Source organism: Drosophila willistoni (assembly GCF_018902025.1).
Source record: "Drosophila willistoni isolate 14030-0811.24 chromosome XL unlocalized genomic scaffold, UCI_dwil_1.1 Seg142, whole genome shotgun sequence".
In the NCBI taxonomy this organism is placed as follows: Eukaryota; Metazoa; Arthropoda; class Insecta; order Diptera; family Drosophilidae; genus Drosophila; species Drosophila willistoni.
Window position 1 is genome coordinate 4,667,315 of NW_025814053.1, and position 24,060 is coordinate 4,691,374.

The 24,060-nt window shown below is 38.6% G+C and overlaps 1 protein-coding gene across 1 annotated transcript in view; it reads left to right on the forward strand.

The window, feature by feature from the left end:
* Positions 1–22,642, forward strand: part of LOC6652829 — a 59,258-nt gene extending 36,616 nt beyond the window's left edge. The window contains 5 exon segments of the mRNA XM_023181395.2: positions 6,251–7,200; positions 7,267–7,423; positions 7,488–7,584; positions 7,643–7,772; positions 21,147–22,642. Coding sequence (XP_023037163.2) covers positions 6,828–7,200; positions 7,267–7,423; positions 7,488–7,584; positions 7,643–7,772; positions 21,147–22,642 — 2,253 coding nt within the window. The 5' untranslated portion in view covers positions 6,251–6,827.
* The last annotated feature ends 1,418 nt before the right edge of the window (positions 22,643–24,060 follow it).

Below are 24,060 nucleotides of genomic sequence, written 5' to 3' on the forward strand. Positions count from 1 at the left end.
ATTGACGCAAGAGGGAAACGTCGCTCACTCTGACTGATTTTTCTTATATTTTCTTTTCGTTTTTGCTTGTTTTTCAATTTATTTGCTTGCCCTACAAAATCACCAGCTAAGCAATAACAACAAGTAAAAAGACATTCTTCCCTATATATATACCCCCGCCTCTCCTTAACCAATCCAAACCCGCTTTAACTTTCCATTCCCGTCTCCTGTTGCCATTCAGTTTTCCTCCATTTTGGGCAGACGTGCCTCAACGTTTCATTTTGCAATGAAATTGTTTTTCTTCTCTTGTTTGTTTATTTTTTTCTTCGCTTATTTCCATTTCTTCGCCATTCTTCCACTTTATAGCTTCTATTTGTATGCAATTTTTGCTCTCACTTTGTCCCCTTCAGGTCCATGCCCTGAGCACCAAGCTCTGGCTTCTTTTACAACAATCTAATGGGTTAACTTGAGTTTGTTACAATCTAACCCAAGGGCCGCTCAAGTGGGTTAAGCCTAAGCATTTGCCGGCTCAAGCTCAAGGCTCAAGTTCAACTTGCAGTGGGTTTGGCAAGTTGGTGGAAATGCTGGGGAATATGGTGCGATTAGTGTGCGCGTTGCTTCCCCAAAGCAAATTTGTGATGGAATTTGCTGAAATATTGTTAAGGGGGCATCAGAATTCTGCAATCCTGGAACGTCCAGTGTTTGCGGTTTGGGAACAACTTGCCCTGGTGCAAGAGATTTTCCTGCGAAATGCTATTAATTTGTGTATGCTGTAAAGTATGCTATTGAAAAAGTAGAGTTTGCTTTGCCTATATTGAGATATTAAAAAAGATTTAAAAAAATGTGTCTAAAGTTAAGCTAAAGTCTAATGAAGATGTAAGTGCAACTCATTCAATTATTATGTTTTATTATTTTTTTACCTTCTTTAATCGTATCACCAGATGTTTCTTCCCATTTTACCAATTGTTTTCTTCTCTTGCTTGGGGATTTACTATGTCTTGACAATATATATATACAATATAATTGATTGTAACCATCTAGCGTCTGCCTTTACCTCTCTTTCTTCTTCTTTTTCGTTCTGTCTGCCTGCCGCTTCATTTGCTAAAGTGAATTATCCATTTATTCAATTTATCAGAAAAAAATTCTCTAACCGATCTCTGGATTACTGTTCTTTCAATTTGTCTGTTCAAATCATTTGCAGTTGCTCTGCCATTGTCAGGTTAGTCGAATAGTCAGCCGTTGGTCGTTCTTAATGCGCTGTTTTGCTTTACGGGTTTGCCTTTCTTTATCTCCCCTCATCTCTGTTCTCATTTTGCCTTACGCCTTTGGCCATGCTTCAGTTCTTTTTGCAGCTTATATGTATGTACGTGGGTTGTATTTCATTTTTTTTCTTTTAAGTTTTTTCTGTTTTTTCTGTTTTTTGTGTGTTGGTTGTGTTTTTGTGTCCATTTCCCCAATTGCTTTTTCTGTGGTTTTCGTTCGCAGTGTTGTTCCTGTTGCATGTTTGAATGCTTTTACCAACTCCTAGGCATGATTTGCCGTTTAATTGTGCAGCAAGTTGCCAAAAACGCAATGGGTGAGAAATGGGTATTTTGGCTCTTACCTTGACTCCAACCACTCACTCTTATGCATGCAGCAGATAAAATTCTCTGCGAAATTCCAAAATTTGTGCTTTTTTGGTGCCGGGTTTTCATCGGGCCTGATGATGTGCCTTTAGCATCCGACATAGAGAGAGAGAGTGAGAAACAAAAACCCATTACACTTGTTAAGTGTCACAGAGAGTTCTCATCGGACACATTTTTAAAGTCTTCGCGGCATTTGTCAACAATATAGCAATATTTAATTTTCATGGAACACAAAAAACTATTATTGTGAACAAACGAATTCCGGTTAAATTGAATTTATCTTTGAATGTTTGCTTCTTGGAATCCCCCCTAGAAACTCCACCCATGTGAAATTGCCAGAGTAAAATGAAATACTTAGGGTAGCGAATGTTGAAAAGTAGAATTAAGGAAGACTTATACTATGCATCCACTGCTAGTAGACTACGCTCCATTTACTTGAAGTCTTTCCATACTTGGTTCCACCTACATCCGGCTCTTTCACTTTTTCCTACTCCAAAATGTACGTGCGCAAATCAGTTTGTGAAAATCTATCAAAATTCCGCAAATAACTGCACGTGTCATGTGAATGTGATTGTGAATGTCTGTGTGTGGGTAGCTATGTATGTGTGTATGTATGTATGTCATGTCGCAAGAAAGTTACTTGGTTTCAATCAAATGGAGTATTTTTTAAAAGCTTCGTCTGGTTGTCATGCCATCTTCATTTCCCCTCAATTCGATTTCCAACCATTCCAGTTTCTATTCTTTGACTTTTCTTCCCTTTCCTTTTGCATTTTGATTAAGTGCTGGACGTAGTCGTGTCGTGTTTAGTGCAAAGGAAAGTATACATATATATATATATATACACACACACACACAAACACACACATTCGTATATGTATATACAATATGTGAACTTTCTCATTTGAGCTAATGATCCGTGTAATCTGGTTGAGCTTCTCCCTTTTATCGTGCCTCTGTTTCTAGCCCCTTTACTTTTATTGGTTGCCTCACTTTCTCTCCCTCATCAAGGTGTAGCGAAAAAGTTCCACAAGCAAGGATTGGCAGGCAAAAGCTGCGCATAATTGGCATAAGTTTGCACTTAAGTCAAAGGCACACACACACACACAGCAAAAGCATTCCTCCTCCACGTCCACCTCCACCTCCACCTCCTCCTCTATACGCCATACTTCACCTTTAGCTCATCAACCATATGTCGGCTCCTCTTCCCTTTCTTTACTTTTATGGTAGATTAAACGCACGGCGAGGTGTTCAATAAATGTCAGCAATTAAAAAGGTGCAATGAATGTTGTATCGACATCCCTATCGTCCTTGTCAGATATTCTGCAGTGGGTGTGCGTGTGTGGGTGTGTGTGTGTGTTCTGTGCGTATGCATGATTAACCATCTGGCCATAAGCTGCTTCATTATAACCTTTACTTCAATAAAAATACCGTACAAACGGAAATTTTTCATTTCATTTAAAACAAAAACTTTCCAAAATATATCAAAGAGCATTTTGTAAAATGACACCGATTATAGTGGCTACTTATCATAAACTCTGCGATTACTGCCAGTTAATTAGTTCCTTCTTAATTTATGAACTCTTAACCAAAAAGTTGCCATATAATGATCTATAATTTCTGTAATTGTAAGTTGGCAGCCTTAATTTTTCTTTAGTTGAAATAATAAATGATGAATCTATTGGCAATAACAGTTCAATCTAAAGAGTGTTTCCTGTATAATCTGATTTATGTATTTAAAAAATAGTTTTCATTTATAAAGCATTTTATTAATACATGCAACCGACATCTCCTTTCCATAAATTCCTATATGCAAGTTCGTCCTTTTTAATGGAATATTTTGATTTTGGAGTCCATTTAAGCATACAATTTTTAAAGTATGAAGTTTTGAAATTGATTGAACTGTTCCTCTGCATAAAGTAAGATAAAGTATGAACTTGTCATTTATTTGAAATATGTAAAATCGGTAAAGGGAACATAAGAAATGAATGAACTGTTTGGATTTTGAATTTCTGTAATTCACTTTGCCAACATGATTAAAGGTCAACTTGCATAAACTCTGTGTAATAAATTGCTTTTGGCGTTCCCAAGGACGTCTCTCTGTGTGTGTGTGTGATAACTCGGCCCAGGAGAAAAACAGTTGAAATTCAGTTTGAAAATCCGAGGAAAACAAAATCAAACTTGCAATGAGTTGATAAATTGCTTCTTGTTTTATTTTCTGAATTCCTTTGCTTACTAACTCAAATGAAAATTAAATGCTTAAGCTTTATTAACTAAATTGGTCCTTACTTTAAATTCCAACATGAATATTTTGAAAGTTTTTCCAAAAATTTATTGCTATCTTCTTTACAAGACAGACAGAGAGAGTCGGGGCAGACAACCCAACTCTCTCTGTCTCTGTCTATCTATGCCTTCACTCATTCCAATTTGAACTACAAATTGGCCTAAAATTTTGAAAAGAAACAACAATAGAAATTCTTAAATTAAGGCGAATTTCTGCGAAGCCTTTATGAATTTTGCATTGACAGAGGCAATCAAAAATTGTCTGCTTTAGGCAAGAGACACAACAAAAAAAAAAGGCATATAAATTACAATTTCACTCCAGACATGCCTTTCAAAACCATATATATCGATAAATACAGAGAGTCTATGAGTGGCAGAGAGAAAGGGATAAAGGGTGGCAGGGAGGCAGGAAAGAAAGTGATGGAGAGAGAGAGAGAGATGGAGCAAAATTCTGTGCAGATCCAATTACCAATTAACTTGGATGATTTGTCTGATTTGCGATGGTTATAACAATTTCGACTCACCCACTTATCTTAGTGCAGAGATCTAACAGTTTTGGAAATATATATTTTTTTTTTGTTTTCCTGTGGGGAATGAGTATGCCAAACGTGCCGACGGCATTTCAGAACTCCACTACACATAATTAGCATTGAAAGCCGAGACAGCAAAATTGCAAGTAATAAGCAAAAACCACAAAATACAACAAGATAAAGGAGGAGGGGGGAGAGGGAGGTGCAAAGGCAACAAACAAAACGAACCAACGAACGAAAGTCTGTTTGTGTTGGTGTTCCTGCTAATTGAAGTGCCATTGTTTAGGCACAGGACCACTAGCTATAGCTATTTGCAGTATGGCACGTGCTTCTTCACACACACACACACACACACACTAACAGTCACAATTTTTGGGCAAGTGTATGCGGTTGGTTGGTTCTGAGGCAATCTTTAATTTAAATGCCTGGCCATCTTCACGTTTATCAGATTACGCGGGACAACAAACAAAATTCACACACGCAGCATTGTTTCTTTGGCCTCCATTCAAATCACCTACACTCGAAGAAAATACATAGTAGGAATACGTAATTTAAAGCACCATACAAATTAAAAATTTCAAATTAGTTTTGTTCACTTACATATTATACCCTTGCAGAGGGTATTATAAAATTGGTCAGATGTTTGTAACGCACAGAAGGAGACGTTTCCGACCCCATAAAGTATATATATTCTTGATCAGCATGAGAAGCTGAGTTGATAAAAATCGGAGTATGCTATGAAATTTACATATGTGATAATATTCGATATAAAACCCCAGATCCCAAAATATGAATGTGATCGGATAAATATAACACACACAGACGCAACGCTACGTGAACTGTATGTGTATGCGTGCGTTGCTTTGCTTTGGGAATAAGGGAAGAAGAAGAACAAATTGTAAAATAGAGAGTAAAATTGTTTTGTTTGTATATTGATGAATTGAGTTGCAGAAAACAAATTTTGAACATGTAAAATTATTACCAAGGACTGCAAGGGTATATAAACTTCGGCATAGCCGATGTTAGCTTCTTTGATATTTTTTTACAATAAAATTTAAATAACAACTTCGCTTAGGAATTTCTCATGGATTATTATTTAAATTTTCTTGAATTTCGTTACTTGCTATAAATTTGTAATTCCCAATAGGTTTTAGCACATTTCTATACAGATTAACTAGATGGCTCAAAGCTGTTATAGTCTGAAAACGTTGCCTAAACTTTCAGGATTAGAATGTTGGACACATTTTGTGCAGAGCGAACTCGGATAATACTGATTCATATTATTTTAATTAAAAATCTACAATTAGTTGGAATGACTTGTGGTAAAAAATGTGTTTAAAATTGAAATAGAATTGTATTTCAGTATTTCTTTTTCATATTTTCTCTATGTGTATTAGGAAAATTCCTAGCATGGGTTGAAGGCTTCAATGTGTAATGAGTTTAGTGTGACAGGGCAATTAGGTTAGATATCTATGGATGTGATTTGTTATTTGTTATTCTTCAATTGATACACAACAGAGTGTACTTTCCTTTATTTCTCTCTTTTACTTTAAACTAATAATTGTTCGGAAATTTTGTGTAATAATTTGATTGAAGTAAACTCACATGCTCACTCACTTTACCACTCTTTCCATTTCGTCTTAATGTTGTTGACTCAATTACATGGCATTTGCCATGCAATTTGTCCATACGCATACACACATACACACACACACACACACACACACGCCCACACACACTTGAGTTTATGAGGGTATACATATGTTTGTATGTGCAGAATCGCAATTTTCATTTTCATTTTTGACAGTTTTTCACGCAAATATTTTGCATTTGCAGCATCCGGCAAAAATTTGTGCAAAGAAGGCGGCGGCAGCGGTGGAGGAGGAGGAGGAGGCGGAGGATACAGAGTTTTGAAGAGCGACAAAAACATTTCCGAGCATCATAAAAGGCAACACAACGTGAGAGGCGGCAACGTAGGCGTTAACATCGTCATTATCATCATCGTCGTTATCATCATCATCATCGTCATCAACAGCATCGTCATTGTTGTTGTTGTTGGTGTTGCTTGCTGTCGTCACACAACATTTTATGACGGTCGCATAATAACAAACAAGCAACCATCCAACCAAACGGTAAACGGCAACGGCAACAGGAACGAACGATGCAAATTACGTGCCATATGAAGCGTCAAAGCTTTTGATTTGATTGCCAACACCCGACGCATAGCAGCAAAAGCAACCGGAGCACCAACAATCGTACCAGTCACTCACTCACACATTAACTGATTGATTGACCAACCGCAGCGGCAAGACGACATAGACATAGAGCGAGAGAGGCCCAGGACTAGAAACCAGGACATAGAAAACCTAGGCACAAGTAGCATTCGACCGAGATCGGGAGAGTCGGCAATACAATGAACAAAAAGCCGCCATTGCCGCTGGCGGCCTTTCTGGGTGGCGGCAGCGATGGCAATGGCAGCAACAATATTGCCAATGCATCGAACGGTGGTGGTGGTGGAACTGGCGGCGTCACCGTCGGTGGAGGACGTGGATCGGGACGACAAAGTGGCGGCAGTTCGGCCCTATGCTTTGCCAGCGGTCCAGCAAATGGTGCCCAAGGTGGTGGAGGTGTTGCCAATTCATCAACATCATCAGCCACATCCGGTACATCGGCCACAGGAGCCAATGGCAAAACGGAGAAACAAACAAATCGAGAGTCCAGCTCGGGGGGTATTAGTTTGTGCGGTTGCCAGAAGGCCCCCAAATCGCATTGCATATCAGCGACAGGTAAGATGAAATCAATTGAAAAAATAAGTAAATATATACTTAAAAATGAATTCCTCAATGTGACAGGTGTCCTTCTATTGGTCCTACTATACACGGCCATGGGCTCAATTATATTCGTAACACTCGAAGGTGAATTAGAGGATGCAACCGCCTTGGAGACGGCAGTGGCGGCCTCAAAACCCTATCCACGTACCGAATTGGCTAATGCCGAAATACGCTCAAGGTGAGATTCACTCAATCCTATTTTTTTTTTTGTGATTGATTTGTAAACAATTGTTGTCTTTTAGAACTGTTGATCGGTTGTGGTCCATAACTGAGGATCTGAATATACTCTATAAGGAGAACTGGACACGTTTGGCTGCCCAGGAAGTTCAACTTTTTCAGGTTAGCTATAGCAAGGATCTCTTTGAAAACTCTCTTGAATTTCCTTCTTTCTCGTTAGGACACTCTGTTGCGTGCTGTAAGGCAGTCGAAGGTCTATCAGCCGGGAGGCATTCAAATGAATGCGCCAACTCACAAATGGACTTACGCTTCAGCCTTTCTCTACTCCCTGACATTAATTACAACGATAGGTGAGTGAAATGGTCGCTCTATTTTTTTGCATTTACTTCCTTTCTGTCTTTCTCCATCTATCTGTCTCTGGTTGTTGTTTTCCCAGTTCGATTTTCTGGGCTATTTATTAGCCCTGTCTGACATTTGCCATCGTGTCTGCATTGGGCACGTGTGTTTCTTTGTGTGATTCTCTATCTCGCTCTCTCTTCTGCTGTGTGTGTGTGTGTGTGAGGAGACGTTGAGTGACCGCCTGAGTGAGCTGCCTGCTGACCAGGGACATGACCAACAGCCTGACCAAGCGGCTGCTGTTTTTAATTAACAAACTGTCAACCCAATTGTGGGAGTAAGAATGAGCAGATTGCTGCATCTTTTTCTCTACTTTTATTGACGTTGTTGTTGTCGTCGTGTCGATGGGCAACAACCACTTGAAAAAGCATTTTTCAATTTGCGAAACGCGTCGCCCATCTTCCTCACTCATCTACATACATACATACACTCACTCCAACATTCCCCACATTGACTCTCTGATGTTAACGCCAATTTGGTTTTTTGTTGCCCAGATTTCAATAAATTATAAATATCCTCAGGGCTAAGCACATTTTCTACTGACAACAGCAGAAGAAGCCGAAACCGAAGCCATAGCCAAAGATAAAGTAAAAGAAAAAGTATCACTCTGTGGTTAAAAGATTTCACAAACGAAATATAAATTGGAATATACATAAAAAGATAGAGAGAGAGAGAGAGAGAGAGAGAGAAGAGAGAGTGAGACGCACACACAATTAAGATACAGGCAAAATGTAATTAACTTTCTACATTCTCTCGGCTTTCCGTTCCCGTCTTCTCCTTAAGCCACAATCTTCCGGTCTTAATTTGATTTTGTGGGTCCGAAAATTGTGATCACAGAATGGAATAGCAAAAAAAAACAATAAAGCAGAAGTCATCTTAAATAAGCCACGAACCGCAATTTGTATACACTGGCAAGATTTCAGATATTTTATCTATCTTATACATATATTCCAAAGATCCTGTTTGGACTACATGACAAATATATTCTAAGTCTATAATATTTTCAGAATATAAATTCAAATTTGAATTAAGTCAGGTTAAAACTGAATGGGAAGGAGCTAATTTTACTCAGTCTATCTCACTTTTATGGCAAATGTCTTTATTCATTTTCTAACTGAAAATCTACATACATATATTTTATATATTTTGTTTAGTTTGTGCGACTTTTAATCGGCTTAGCTTTATTTTTTTTTTGGAAAGTGTATAGAAACAATTTTGCTGTAGTTCAGTGAACTATGACCAATTGATGATTTCCTCTCTCGCATACGCATTTTTTGGGTTGACACATCGAAAAAAGCAAAAAAAGGAACATATCAAAAGCAGACAGCACACACACACTCACACCGAGACACAGGCTGAACGAGCAGAAAGAAAGACTGATAGAGAGGGTGTGGGGATGTGGAGGGGCAAAGAATTTGTCCACAATAAACGCGGCTGTCAAATCAATTGAATTTGTAGCAATCAGCGACAGCGTAGGCTCACCATTTCTCCCACCTACAAGCTCTGTCAAGTTTCTTTCTTTCCTACCATTACCACTCATTTTACAGCCCCTGATAGCCCCACCACCGCTCCCCCACATTGGCCCCACAGACTTTTACGGAACCAACCATCTATGTATATATATATGTATGATGGGGGAATTGAGTTTCAAATCAAAACTCAATTTTGTGGGGTGGCTATCAAAAATCTGTCTAAATAACTCGATGTGTTCCCCCCGGCCTCCCCATTGCCAACCTCTTTCTGGTCCTACCATTTTCCCTCATCTCTCTTTCTATATGTACCTCATTCTCTCATTGTGTCTCTGTCTCTTCTGTTCCTCTGAGTGTTTTGTGTATTTTGTGGGCGTCATTGAAATTATTTTGACATCAGTCCGGAAAATGTAGTTAAACTGGGGAGGGTTTGGGTGACGGGAGATGGGTGAAGAGGAAGAACGACTACTGCCAATGGCAGCTGGTTTGGCAGGCCAAAAACCAAAATAACACATTTTAGTCAGCTGTGGAAAAGTGTAGACAGAGCAGCAAGGATAATAGTAGCACGGGGAAGGATGGAAGAAAGTACATACATACATACGAGTCAGTGAAGCATTTCTAAGCTCTTGTTGCCATTTTACTTCGAAGTGAGTTTGTTGTCTGGCGCAGAACTTGGAATTTTTTTTGTCGGCCTGCACATCAATCAATTATGAAACAATTTGTACAAAATACGCTCAGTTTGGTTTTTTTTTCGCTTCGATTCCAGTTAATGTGTTTTCTATAAATACAATATAATAAATGACCTCACACACACACACACACAGACAGAGAGAGATAGAGAGAGAGAGAGAGAGAGAGAGAGAGAGAGAGAGAGAGACGCATACAGAAGGGACATTTATGATTGCCACAAGACAAAAATAAGAAAAAAAATCCATTGAGCTTGACGTTGAGCTGGTAGAAAAACTTTTCCCCTCAATTGCAGCTAAACGTTTTCTTTCTCTCTTTGTTGTTGTCCTGTATAATGGTTCAAAGAAAGGAAGGAGACTCTCTTTATCCGCTTATTTGTGGCTGTCTTGAGCTGGGGCTCTGGCCACTTGCATATCAGTTTGTTAGCCAGTCGGTCTAAGCTCTTTATGAAGTAATGAACATATATTTAACTAAAATTACAAAATCAGGCAAAAGAAATGCCAACAACAACAGCCAACAGATAAAACAAAAAGAAAAGAAAGCAAACAGAAAAAAAGCTATTTTTGATTGGCTGCCAGGGGCAACAATCGCTAAATAGAGAGTTAAAGTAACAATACTCTTTTTTTCCTTTTTTGTTTTTAATTTCCCTTTGCCATGTGCATGGAGACCAAATTTGTTATCTTTGAAATCCTATAAAAGGACTCCTTTGAGGTGAAAGTATTTTAATATAGAATGAATAGCCTTTGCAGAAATATAAATTAAAATACATAATTCCTTTCCCATATTTTAAAAGACATTTCCTTAGATTAAAATTTAGATTTCATTCATAAAATGTAATTTCTTTCATTATGCGATGTTAGCAAAAAGAAATTTGCAATCCTAAGGGGTTAAAAATATCTTTAAGTATAAATATTCTTTCTAAAGATATGTTCTGCAAATACTTTGTATAGAGTTCACCTTAATGTTATGGAACTTATGAAAGAAAACTTTCATTTGCCTTGACTTCTCTCAATGACTATAAAATTTATGTTGAAATTGGCTACTGAAAGAGCAACTTAATTCCTGTTTATACGGCAATCGAGTTCTTTGCATCAATCTTTTTCACGGTTTAGAGTTCTCTCTCTCTCTTACTTAGCTAAAGGTATGCTTTACTTTTGCCATAAGAGATGCAAATAAATAAAGAAATAATCGAATAACAAAATGGAGTAGGTGATTTCAATGATCAACGCGAAATGTGGAACATATTTAACGGTTTCTGCCTTTGGCTTAATGAAATGTGTTATAAATTAAATAGTCTACTTTTAAGGGTAATCCAAATTTCAATCTGATAATGAATTGCATATCGTATACTCTTCTTCTCTCTCTCTCTTTCCCATTTACCATGGTCTATCACTTAAAGCATTTGCGTTTGGTTTTCCATTTTTATTCCCATATGATTTACCCAACTAATTGATGGTACCCAAGAGCAGGCATATACATATCGTTTGTGTGTGTGTGTGTGTGTATGTTGAATCTATCTATTTTAAGGATTTTAGGCTTTCTTCTCACACACTAGATCGTATTTCAATTTGAATATTAGCCCAGATTATGGCAAATTACATATTGTATTTGAAGTTGAAGCAATAAAATTAACACATTGAAACCATTTTGCATTCTTAAGTCCTCGTTTGTCGCCATTTTGTGATTTATGTTAAGTTTTTGTTTGGAGTTAACCATAAATATTAACCATATGTTGCTCTATCTGCTTATGGTTAGGCATTTATGCTCTTTTATAGGCTTAATCACACGTAAATACTCGCCCACAAGTTGCCTGATAATTCCATTAACCATTGTTGAACAAATAATCTCGTTTTTATACGTACGAAGCCAATTTATTTAAGTGATCAATAAAGTGCACACAATAAAGATTTCGAATTTTGAGAAACTTTGTTGAGTATATTTTCTATGGGCTTGACCTTCAATTGTTAGAGCCATAAAATATAGTATAAAGTCCATATATGTATGTATATGAAATTACTCATATGTAATGGTCTGTATCTTTTTCTGCTTCTTTTCGACCATTTGTTTTTGTCTGCCATTTCCGGTTGCCATTTTGAATTACAAATTGCGCAGAAAACAAATACAAACACATACATACAAACATACGTATAAGTGAAAACAAACACGCATGTATAGTAATGCATTGTATATGGCTCGTATATACTGCAAAAATTGTCTTCAACTGCGGAAAAGTTGTCAATTGCATTCCTTTTTCACCCACAGCCTGTCTTTGAGTGTGTGTATGGGTGAGGGTGTGGATTGTTTATGGCTTTACCTAGTTTTATGGACTGCATTGTCATTGTTATGGGGCTTACTCGCTTGCCTCATCCACACACACACAACCATGTCAATTGGCCGCCTTTGTGTGTCTGATTATTGATAACTTTATTAAACATATTGACCTCTGATTCAGCTGCTGTTGCTGCGACTCCTCTCTCTGCACATGGCAGGCTCTCATCATAACTAACTGGATTGCCCTCGCAACCTATATGTGGCATCCATTTAACCCATGATATATAGGAATTTTGTTGTTTTACTATTATTATTATTATTATTATTAAAGCAATTTGCTTGGCAAGCTGTTAATGGACTTTTTGGTCGTCGTTGTTTGCGTTTTATTTATTAATTTATTTATTTTTTTTTTTTGGTCATTTAAATTATTGATTTAATCGCGAGCTTAACTACTAGTTTCTGATGATAGGAATAAACATTATATTAAGTAGTAGTTTTAAGAAATCACTCTTAATTTTCTTTTAATTAAAGACAAGCGGAAATAGTTATATATTTTTTAAGACGATGTAAAACTTTAATCAAAAACCTTTTGATCTATAAAAAAAAGATAAGTGGATTAATCAAAACTTTAAATCAAAATTAAATAAAGACAATTTTTAGATATTTATTATTATTTTAGACATTTATGCAGTTTGTTAGTGGGGTTAATCAAAGACCATAAGTAATGTCAACGCTGATGGTTCCAAAAATGCGTTTAATGGGATTTTTCAACTCACATTTTTCTTCCTCTTCTCTAATGGGTGTGTGTATGAGTGTGGTTGTGTGTGTGTGTGTGTGTGCGTGTGGCAGTTTATTTTATTTTATTGCAATTCACACTGATTTTTATGGCAACTATGTGGGCTGAGGCTTTATGTTGTTTTTTTTTGTTTTGTTTTTGTGTTTAAGGCGAGCGGTGAACAGCAATTTCGGGGCGGGAAGTGGCTGCTATATAGTGTCAAATATATAAAACAAATAATGCCAAAAGCATTGGGACAACAACAACAACAATAACAACAATAATGGTAATCACAGATAAGTCAACATTCCGCTGACGAGGATGAATGCCTGAATGAAATAACGAACGAACGAACGAACGAATGAATGAATGAATGACTGAATGAGTGCCCTATGTGCCGCCTAGGCCATGTCTATTATGTGTGTGTGTGTGTGTGTAGTGTACACAAACACACGCACACATACATATATTGACATAATAGGACGGGGAACGCCCAATGGCAGGCCCCTTAACAAGCATACATACATTTTTTAATGTCGACGCTTGACGATGATCATGAGAGGCCTGAGATATGTGTGTCAACCCAAACCACATCTCCATGCCATGTCATGGCCTGCCTCCATTCAATTCTCCTGCCTCCAACCGTCTTTTTTTGGGTAGTTTTTCATCTCCTGCAACGGTTTAGTGCAGGCAATCAATCTCACACAAAAGTTAGAAGAAAGGCAAGACGATGAACCAAATAGACATGGTGACCAAAAAGTAAAGAGCAGATTTTCGCCAACTTTTGCACATTTGGCATTTAAAGCTTGATAGCTGGAAGACAAATGGTTTATGTACATACACATGTGGCAGATGTATGAGTTAAAATGTTAAAATTGTCAAACCGATTATGAAGGTAGGGAAAAACCTGCTCCGATCCGATTTGTGTAATATGTTTCTGTCTCTTTCTGTGTTTTTTTTTTTTTTTATTTGCGCTACTCACACTTCCATTTACATTCTGTGTTCTGGTTTGCCACTCCGACCATTTGTTATTGTTCGTATATCAATGCTTAATAATGTCATAAAATCAAAATCGCAAAAAAAAACCCCTCAGACCCGGCAATAAGACGGCGAACAACAATGTCAATGGCTTTGGCTTTTGGCATTTTGTGTCATATGTTACCCATATTAATGTGATACGACTTGGTGTGTGTGTGTGTGTGTGTGTGTGTGTGTGTGTATGTGTTTTTGTATGTCATGCCCTTTTGCATAGCATACTTTATGGAATGATGTCTGCCTGCCCAAACCACCCTCGACGCCATTTGCCATTCGAGTGGCCACTCAGTCTCCTTAACCTTGCAGCCATCATACTGACTTGACTGACTGTTGTGACTGTAGCAACGACATCGATATGTGTGTGTGTGTGCGCGATTGTGTGTGGGTGTGTAGGTCAACACATTTTTGCCATCTCGACTGTACGTACATACATATGTGCGATGATTCTTCATAAAAATGAACTTGCAATTTTTGTGCATACATCCATGCACTATGCATATTTCATTTCTAGTGTAATACAAACAAAAAGAAAGAGCACAATCTTGACCTAGCTGAATTTTACTTCAAGTGCTTAGCTAACCATTACGCAAGACTATTATATAGACCATTATTACGAAACAAAAACACAAACATTAAATTATTTTGACACTTGGAAATATGCTTGGACAAGATGGCCAAAACAAAATAGTTATACAGATAAAACCATTAACTGATTACAGATGCTTCTTAGCAAACTTTCTACTGTTTATGTTGATGTTCATTCGGCTTGAGGTTAAATTGTAAAATAATTGTAAAATTGCTAATTTATTGTCCACAGGGCAAAATATTTTACACGTTAACACCGTTTGTTGACAAAAACTGCTCATTAAACGGTGATGACGTGTTTGGCCCTAAAGACATTTGCTGTAGTGAAAGCAAAATGTATTGCATATAGAAAATGAATAAAACCCTTTGCTATTTATTGAACCTGATATAAATCAAACAAAAATAAACTGCTTACATGAATTAAATGATCCATTTTGTATAACCAAAGTGAACAACAGGGCGTATGAGCAATGTTTTTATTGATTAACATGTCGTATGTGCAATATTTATATGATGCTTTTTACAAAACTTATCGTACATATGCCCACTACATGACACATAAGCGAATGGTATGCAGTGTAGTCTTTGGTACAACAGTTGGTATGATCAATATTTTTTTGCCTTAATTGAACTGACGTACACGTAATATATTCTCCTATCTTAAAAAAAAAACTGACATATGTATATGTGAGAGAGAGAGAGTTTTTATCCATTACTAGGACAACTTTTTCCATTGATGAACTTTGCAAAATTCTTTGGGAGAGATTAGGGAACATTTATCGTGAACCACTTGTCGTATGAGTAATATTATTTCTGGGCTGCAATGCATTTGAAATTGCTCATCAAAACAACCCAATTGAATGACTTTTCACACTTTTATGTGATCGCTTATATTATCTGTCATACAATTTCTTACATAATCTGTTATAAATTCTGTTATACAGTTTGTTATACAAACTTTGGAGAAATATGGAATATACACTGCTTTATAAATTGTTCTATAAACTGTTCTACAAACTGTTATAACTAACTGTTACAATAGTTTCAAACACTGTTATAAATATTAACTGTTATACAACGAACTGTTATAAATACTGTAGTACAATTTGTCATACACACTCTAATTCAAATGGTTTTATAACAACTGTGATACGCTTTGTTATACAATCTGTAATACACCTGGTTATACAAACTGTTATACAAACTTTACTAGTAGTTTGATTTAGTTCTCTTTGTGTATTTTTTGTGGCTTGCGTTCATAGCATGATGAACATACATAACAGAAATTGTTTATACAAACTGTTAACTCGTGTCAATATTTCCCATGCAAACTGTTCTTGAATGCAGCAGTTAAGAAAGCCATTAACAAAATATATTCATCATCTTTGTGTATACAAAGCGAATACATACATATGTACATACATACATACATACATATATACTTCTTTTACTTCTCTCGTTCTAACCACACAAGCGCCGCACCACACTGAAGTCAACCGCACTTTACGCATGTTTTGACATATTTGAGCATCGTTTGGCGTCACTTCACAATGTCTCCAAGCGCATCCATGTCGTTTTATGACTAACACACATATTCTCCTACACGCACACTCACACTCACACTCACACACACACGCACAAAGATTGCGATTGGCCGGGCTGGTCCGTTAAACGTTTGCACACTTGCCTTTGTCTTCGAGTCCTGTATCTCTGTCTCATATTCTGTCTCTGACAGTGCAGACTTTAGTTACCATTTGGCATTTGTCTGACAGTTAAATGGCCAGCGCCGATGTTTGTTGTTGCCGTTGGCAGTGGCGTTTGCGTTGGCGTCGCCGCGTCTCGATAACAATTTTAATAGGCCATTTAATTTTTAATTAATTCCTCAAGCGCCAGTTGCCATGTCATAAAAAAATGTTTGCTTTCATGTTGTTGATGATGTTGTTGCTCTCCCTGTCAATGTTGCCGTGGTTGTTTGGGGCGTTTAATGACATGTTTTGTTTTATTCTCTTTATTTTTTGCTGCGACCACCGTTACATTCTCTCTGTATCTCGCCCATCGCCCACTGTAGTCCCTTCCGCCACCACTTTTGCATATCATTATTATGATGATTATTATTATTTATGATGATATTTTCCATTCGTTCATTTTCCCATTGTTTATTAAAGATTTGTCTATGTTATGACGCGATGAGGCGCGTGATTGTGCCGCAATTTCATTACTCAAAGATCTTAAGCATCCCACACACACGCATTCACACACACACACACACACACACATCTATAGAAAGAGAAAAAGAGAGTATCTGTTTTGTTAGAATCTGTAATTAAAACGTTCGCAGGGGGTTGAGGGCTGGGAGAATTCGAAAAGGAAAAAAAAAATTGGTACCCTGATGTTGGTTGAGCTAGGAGCTAGGTCACTCAGTCAGTCAGCCATTGCTACTTGACCCCAAGGCCATTGGCGGGTGGGTGGCTGCTTTTGGCTAGGTAGGAAGGCAGCCACAGCTCCACCCCATCCATTTATGCGCATTGTTTAGTTCTATATTTGAAAATTGTTGTGACTCTCTTAATAGCTTTTTGTGAAAATTAATTTCTTAGCTATTACAGCGAGACTCTTGTCGAGATTCCCTTTTCTCTTGACCCCCTCCCCCCACCTTCACCACACCACACTTTTGTCCACTTTCCTCTGACCTTCTGACCCCATCTGTCTTTCGTCTACATTGCCGCCATTTGAGAGACTCTAGCGAGTATTTTGTAATTACTTTATGCCCCCGAAAATTGCCATAGTAAAATATTTCTCTCTTTCATTTTTTTCTCATCTTTTTCTTTGCTTAAATACCCTGTAATTAACGCTTTAGAGGTTTATAAATCGTCTATAAAATCGATGAAAAATTATCGTGTTAGGTTTGTCCGCTATATTAGTGATGAGCTAAAAATCTTTTTGTGCTGTCAGATCTAGTTTATGATAGTTAAAATAAATAATTCGAGGGTATCAAAAAGTCTTTGCGGTAATATTGTTCTTCTTCTGCTCTTATTCTTCTTTGGTTTTCTGTTTTTGGGGCTTACGCCAGAGGCTGGGCTGCCCTTTTTTGGCGTTGCCGCTGGGGCATTGTGTGGCAAAGCAGAAGCAAAGGGCAAGTAGCGGGTGGCCAAATTGCGGTGGGGTCGGAGGAATGGGTGATTTTGTAATCAATGGCCACTAATCAAATCAAACGACTTGCTAAGCTGGCAAAAGTAGCAAAAAGCTAAAATTGCGCAGCACAAGGAGACGATTTAAGGACGCGGCGCGGGTTTGGACAAAATGTCCTTATTTCGCAATGTGAAACATGACAAAAGAGAAACTCAAAACATATTGTAAACCTGCTCTAACCACCAAGTATTTGTATTCGAATACTTTCTCATTCCAATCATCTTTACAAATTGTTCTAAAAAATGTCTTAGAACCTTAAACTGCTTATAAGATATAAATGAATTGTGTTTATCCAGAAACACTTTTCAAATGTTACAGTTTTCTGTATTTGTTAAAAGTGATAGAAGTAGTCAAAACTAAACTATGTAAATGACCAACAAGAGGATTCAAAAGATATACTTAAGAAAGCCATCGTCAGATCTGGGACTGTGAAATGTGGTAACTTCCCTCCATAGGGTATGCAATAGTCTAGAAAAATATTCATAATTTGCAACAAATAAATTATAAATTTCAAATATCTTATCACTTCAAAATTGTCCATAAGCAATGTTTGCTTTGAGGTTTTTTCTTTTATCCACAGAATATTTCAAAACTACTTTAAATATTTCAAAAAAAGCGAATTCTTAGACTGCTTATTGCATACTTTTGGAATCAATTTTCCACCAATTCTTAGTGAGATCCACCTATAAGAAAGCAAAAACAAAATCAACTTAAGAATATATAGCGTACCACACGAATTTTTTTCATATTTTCCGTAACATTTTGTTGCCACATCAAGGCGTCAGATATGTTTAAACTCAAAGAAGAAAAGCAAAATTGACATGTTTCGTAGCGCCTCTAAATCGTCCGATTTTGACAAGCTGTCAAACATTGATGGCATGCCGCAAAAATAAAAATAAAAATTGTTTTCATTCCCTCTGAAGTTTTAAGATTTCAAATATAAATCATATAAATGCCAAAAGAGACCAACAGTACTATCCATTTATGCCAGGAAATCGACCTTGTTTTATCCCATAGTGCGATATACAAAAATTTTTCGATTTAGTAATCAACAAAAATTCAGTTAGTTGTTTCATTGCCTACTTTTGGGTGAAGTTTGCTTTAGAATCGAGGTGATGAAAAGTGACTTTGTATGCAACATGGAGAAAACCAATTCGCCTACTCATGAATATATTTGCAGCTTTGGAATTGTAACAACAAACAACAAAAGCTGCAGCAATTTCGGCAGCAAATGACAATACAAGAGTCTTTCTTTTGGTTTTTTGTTGCTTGAAAATTGCGACCCATAATTGCCTCTTTTTGGGCCGTATCTAGTTTTGCACCATTTTACCATTGGTGGACTTTACTTTATGACTGGTTTAGCCTGGCCATGTCCAATGTCCAATGCCCATTGCCATGACTCTCTCCTATCTCCGATCCAGCCCATCCTTTGTCTCTCATTACAAATCTTCATGAGTTTCCAGTTTGAGAAAGGTTTAAGTCCAGGGTTGAGGTTGAGGGTTGAGGGTACAAGGACCAACAGTTCGAGGCTAGTCGGCTAGTTGAGTCCGGATCCGGTCGACATGTGTGGGCCGTTAGTTAGTTAGTTAGTTATAACTACATACAATTTTATGGATACCCTCCTCATAACCCCCAAATAGCCCTACCCCCCGCCAGCATCCATTGCGTTGCCTTCCTTTCATATTGCAAATGTTATAATTTTCACTAACAATTTTGTACATTTTTTTTGGTCAAGGGTTTTTAACGAACAGAAGAGCGGCGGGAACCGGGTAACAAGAGGACAGATGTGAGCATAAGCACGATGATGATAATTTTCAACAACTTTTCCGTACATAGCCCTAAGAGGGAGCAAGTAGCCCGCCAGCCTGCCAACCAGCGTCGGCCTACACATGCATCGTTTTACTTTTTGGTCCATTCCTTTGCCTCTGCCTCTGCCTCTGCCTCCTGCAATTCAACTCATTCCAACATTCATCCACAATCCCTCTTGCCGCCCCCTCCTTCACTTCCTCCTCTCGTTGCCGCCCACTTGCTACATCTGTTCTTCATCTATCTTTATGTCCCTCTTCCATATGTATGCACTTAAACGTGCTTGGGGTTTTAAGGCATTTTGTACATTAAGGGCAGGGCCAAAAGCATTTTGTGTTTTTCATTCTGTTATGCGAACATATACATATGTAAGTACATACATATATACGTATTCTCTTCTTGTCGCTCGCTTTTTACTTACATTTTTTTTTTTTAAGTAATAAAATTTAATACACACAGACACACACAGGCACACATAGACGCACATTTTTACTCAATTATAAAAGTTTCCACATTAAAAGTTCATTGCTGAGGCCAGAAAAGAAAGAACGAACGAACATACGAACCAACCAGCCAACCAGTCAGACGGTCAGACGGTCAGACGGTCCGACAGACATGGAGACGGAAAGGACAGAAGAACGGACAGATAGGCAACGTTTGGGATCGTCGACAAGAACGTTGCAGGAACACACAGACAGACAAGTGACCATGTTGGGTCAGGTCGTGCCCATAGGCGGCACCATCATCCGCTTGCCATTTACTCGATTCCTCTCACTCACTCTCTCTCCCTATTTTGGTCTTGCTTTTGCCTTTGCCTAGTCCACGTTTACGTTGACACAACATCAAAGCCAAGTCGTCTCGATGGAAAAGTTAGTTCCTTTCCGGCCATCCTTTCCACACTTATTTTTATTTATTTTGTTATTTTTTTTTTCTTTTCTTTTTCCTCTGTTGTAAATTTTACTGTTAAATTTTTGTATTCTTGTTTGCCTGGCTGGTCATAGAAAATATTAAAATAACAAAAAATACAAAAAAAACTTTAAAAAACAGGGGTAAAAGGTTATATGAACATTTATGTTTGTGTGCATGTTGAGTTCAGTTGTGTTGAGTTTGAACCACTGGGGGAGTAGCCTGCAGCAGGAGCCATTCCTGCAAATGTTTTCATCCAGTTGGTAATCCGAATAGTCAGCTCTGCTAATGAGATTGGTGGTTGGATGCTTGTGTGTCCGTTGTGGTTAGCATTGGGATTGCAATTACACCATTTGCCAGCAAAGTTTCTGCCACTGTTATACTGGGAACTAAAGAGCTCGCTGCAGGGAAAACTGCAAAGGTTGAAGGTATAATAAGAGTCGGGATCAGTTTTCACTTTTTAAATATTTCAAATCCTTTTCTAGCGATTTTAACCCTTAACCTGGGGGGGATGAACCTGCTCCATTTTATCGAAGAAATCTTTATTACTTTCTAACTGTAACTGTTATACTCATTAACGTGCCGCTTTCTTTTCTTGTGTTTTCTAGGCTATGGCGGCATCTCTCCCCGCACTCAATGGGGTCGTGTGGCTGCTCTAGTTTATGCACTCTTCGGCATACCCATTGTCCTGCTCTACTTATCGGCCATGGGTGAGGCTCTGTCTGCAGGGATGCGTTGCCTCTTTCGTCGTAAGCGCAGCTGTGTTAAAGGAGGCGGTGGCGGCGTTGTTGGCAGCGCCGTATCTGGATCAGGTGGTGCCAGCGGCAGTGGCAGCGGGCGAAAATCGGACAAGAGCAGCAAACATTATGTCCATCATGGTGGTGGTGGTGCCGGCGGCGGAGGTAGTGGTGCTGGTGGTAGCGGCGCTAGCAAGTTGCATCAATATGGATTACCACCTTCCGTCTATCAGCAACAGCAACAGCAGCAGCAGCAGCAACACCAACACCAACAGCAGCAGCAGCATCATGGCAAAAAGTCATCGAATGGAGGCGGATCGCCCAGTGTTCCCATTTCAATTTGCGTATGCGTACTGCTTTGCTATGTGACCAGTGGAGCCATTCTCTTTCACAAGCTGCAAAATTGGAGTGTCCTCGAATCGCTGTACTTTTGCTTCACATCGTTGGGCACCATTGGATTCGGGGAGCTGGCGCCTAGCGGCCCTTTGACTTTGTATACAGCCTCCGCGTATATATTGGTGGGCATGGCAGTGGTGGCCATGTGCTTCAGTCTGATACAAACGGAAATTGTTTTGTGGTTGCGCAAATTCAGCGTCCAAGATCATGTAATGCCCAAGGCGGAGGAGTTGGCTCTCGTTTCGGTGGCTGTAACACCGAAACCCTCCTGACAACGACCCAGTGCTGCGGAAACGGTGGGCGTGCAGCCAGCCAGCAGCCTGGCCCAACATCAGACCATGTTCTTTGGCCCGGCCCACACATTGACCCAATACAGTTCGCTTCCAAGGCGCAGTCATTTGCATGCCGCCATGGGCGGAGTCGGCGGAGCAGCTGGTCCACTATCCGGTTCGGCTTTTCAACGAAACACGCCCATACGTCGCTCCACAGGGATACCCGAGCATCATATGGAATACTTTGTGCCGCGCAGCATAAGCGAGTTTAATCTATCGGGTGTCGGGGATCTGGCATTGCCCCCACCCAGACGCTTCTCGCCCAACATCAACACCATGAATCCGGGCATGGGAATGACTGGCATGTCGGGCATGGGCCCTGGCATGGGTATGTCTAATATGGGAATGGGCATGGGTGTGGGTATGACTGGAATGGGTCTACCACATGGCCTCCAATTGGGTCCACCGCAAACGTTACTTTGCCCCAATGCAGCAGCCGCAGCAGCAGCTCCTCCACCGCCTCCAGCTCAATTGCAAATTGTGCAGCTTAAACCGCGTAGCGAGAAAATGGTCACCTTTGAGGATGAATCCAAGCAGAATGGATCTTCACAAGCTGTCACCTGTCCCCATGGTGTGCCCACAACGCCGCGCAAATCCCTTGCATCCGGTGGCGGTATCGGTGGTGATATGTTCATGTGACCAGTCAGCTGATCATCAATGAAGGAAAAGGACAAAGAGATCGGCAAAGATCATAATCCTGATCAACATATTAATGGCGGTGATGTTGATGATGAAGGTGATGATCGCGATATGATGGACGATGATGATCAGACTGATGTCGGACATCAGCAGATATTGTTGGAAGAGGGAGCCGAGCTCAATGCAGCCCTACGTCTTAGAGATAGCATTGCCATGTGTCCCAAGCCAGCACCAGGTGAGGTGATACGTGTCTAAGTGAAAATCCATATACTATATACACTGTAAAAATGAACACACACACACACACACACACTTAAATATTATGCACACACACACACACCTTTTGACAAGCAGATACACTGAGAGTAAAATGACTCTTATTTTACTCACTTTTCCTACCTAAACTTCATCGTGTTATTTATTGAATTTAAAGCAAGAAACTAAAACAAAAAATATTTATGATGACAATTATTATTATTATATATATATATGTGTGTAAATATGAACTAAGCTAACTAATAGAAACTACATTTAAATACAAACACAATACGAAAAAAATGTGAAAATCGCTAAAAAAAACAAAAAAAAAATGATCGAAAAAGCTGCATTAATAATTGGAAAAGAAATTGTGTTGCCCCCGCAACAGCCCCAGGATAATGCCAAACAAATGAAAACAGAAATTAATAAATACATAACAAACTATGAATAATAAATGCCCTGAGGTTGCTGTTGGGCGTAAAGAGAGAGAGAGAGAGAGAGAGAGAGAGAGAGAGAGAGAAAGAGTCAAATAAGGCATAGCAAAGGAGTGACAAGAGAGGAAGAGCACAAAAGAAGAAGTGCAAACAAAATGCAAATGCAAATGAAAATGAAAATGAAAATGACAAATTGTATAAAACCGAAGGACAAAGTTTATTTAAGCGATTTGTTAGTTAGTTGTTTTAACGTGCGATTTGGACCCCCTCTCCCATCCTCCTCCTTTACCATTCATCACTCCCCTAATTTGTTTGGCTCCCCCTCTTGACACTCTCTAATTGTCCTCTTGCGGCATTCTCAAATGGCAATCGAATCGAACAGTCAAAACGTGCAATGAAAATGTAAATTCAATGATTGATTTTTCTCGCTTTCTCTTTCTATTTCCCTCTCCCTCTCCCTCGCCCTCTCTGTGTTTATCCTTCTTTCTATCTATGTATCCCTTTTCGTTTCGAAAGAAATCGAAATTGCTGTTGTTTATTGTTAGTTGTTTGATTGATCGAGTATTACAGTGTTCGATGTATGCATTATTGACCTGCCACCTTGAGGCAAAATGTTAATATGTTTGTTAATCAGTTGTTAGACCTCAAAATGCAATTGCCAAATGCATTTTATTGCTCTTGATTAAACAAAACAAGTTTGCATTGTGTATGGAATTGTAAAACAAT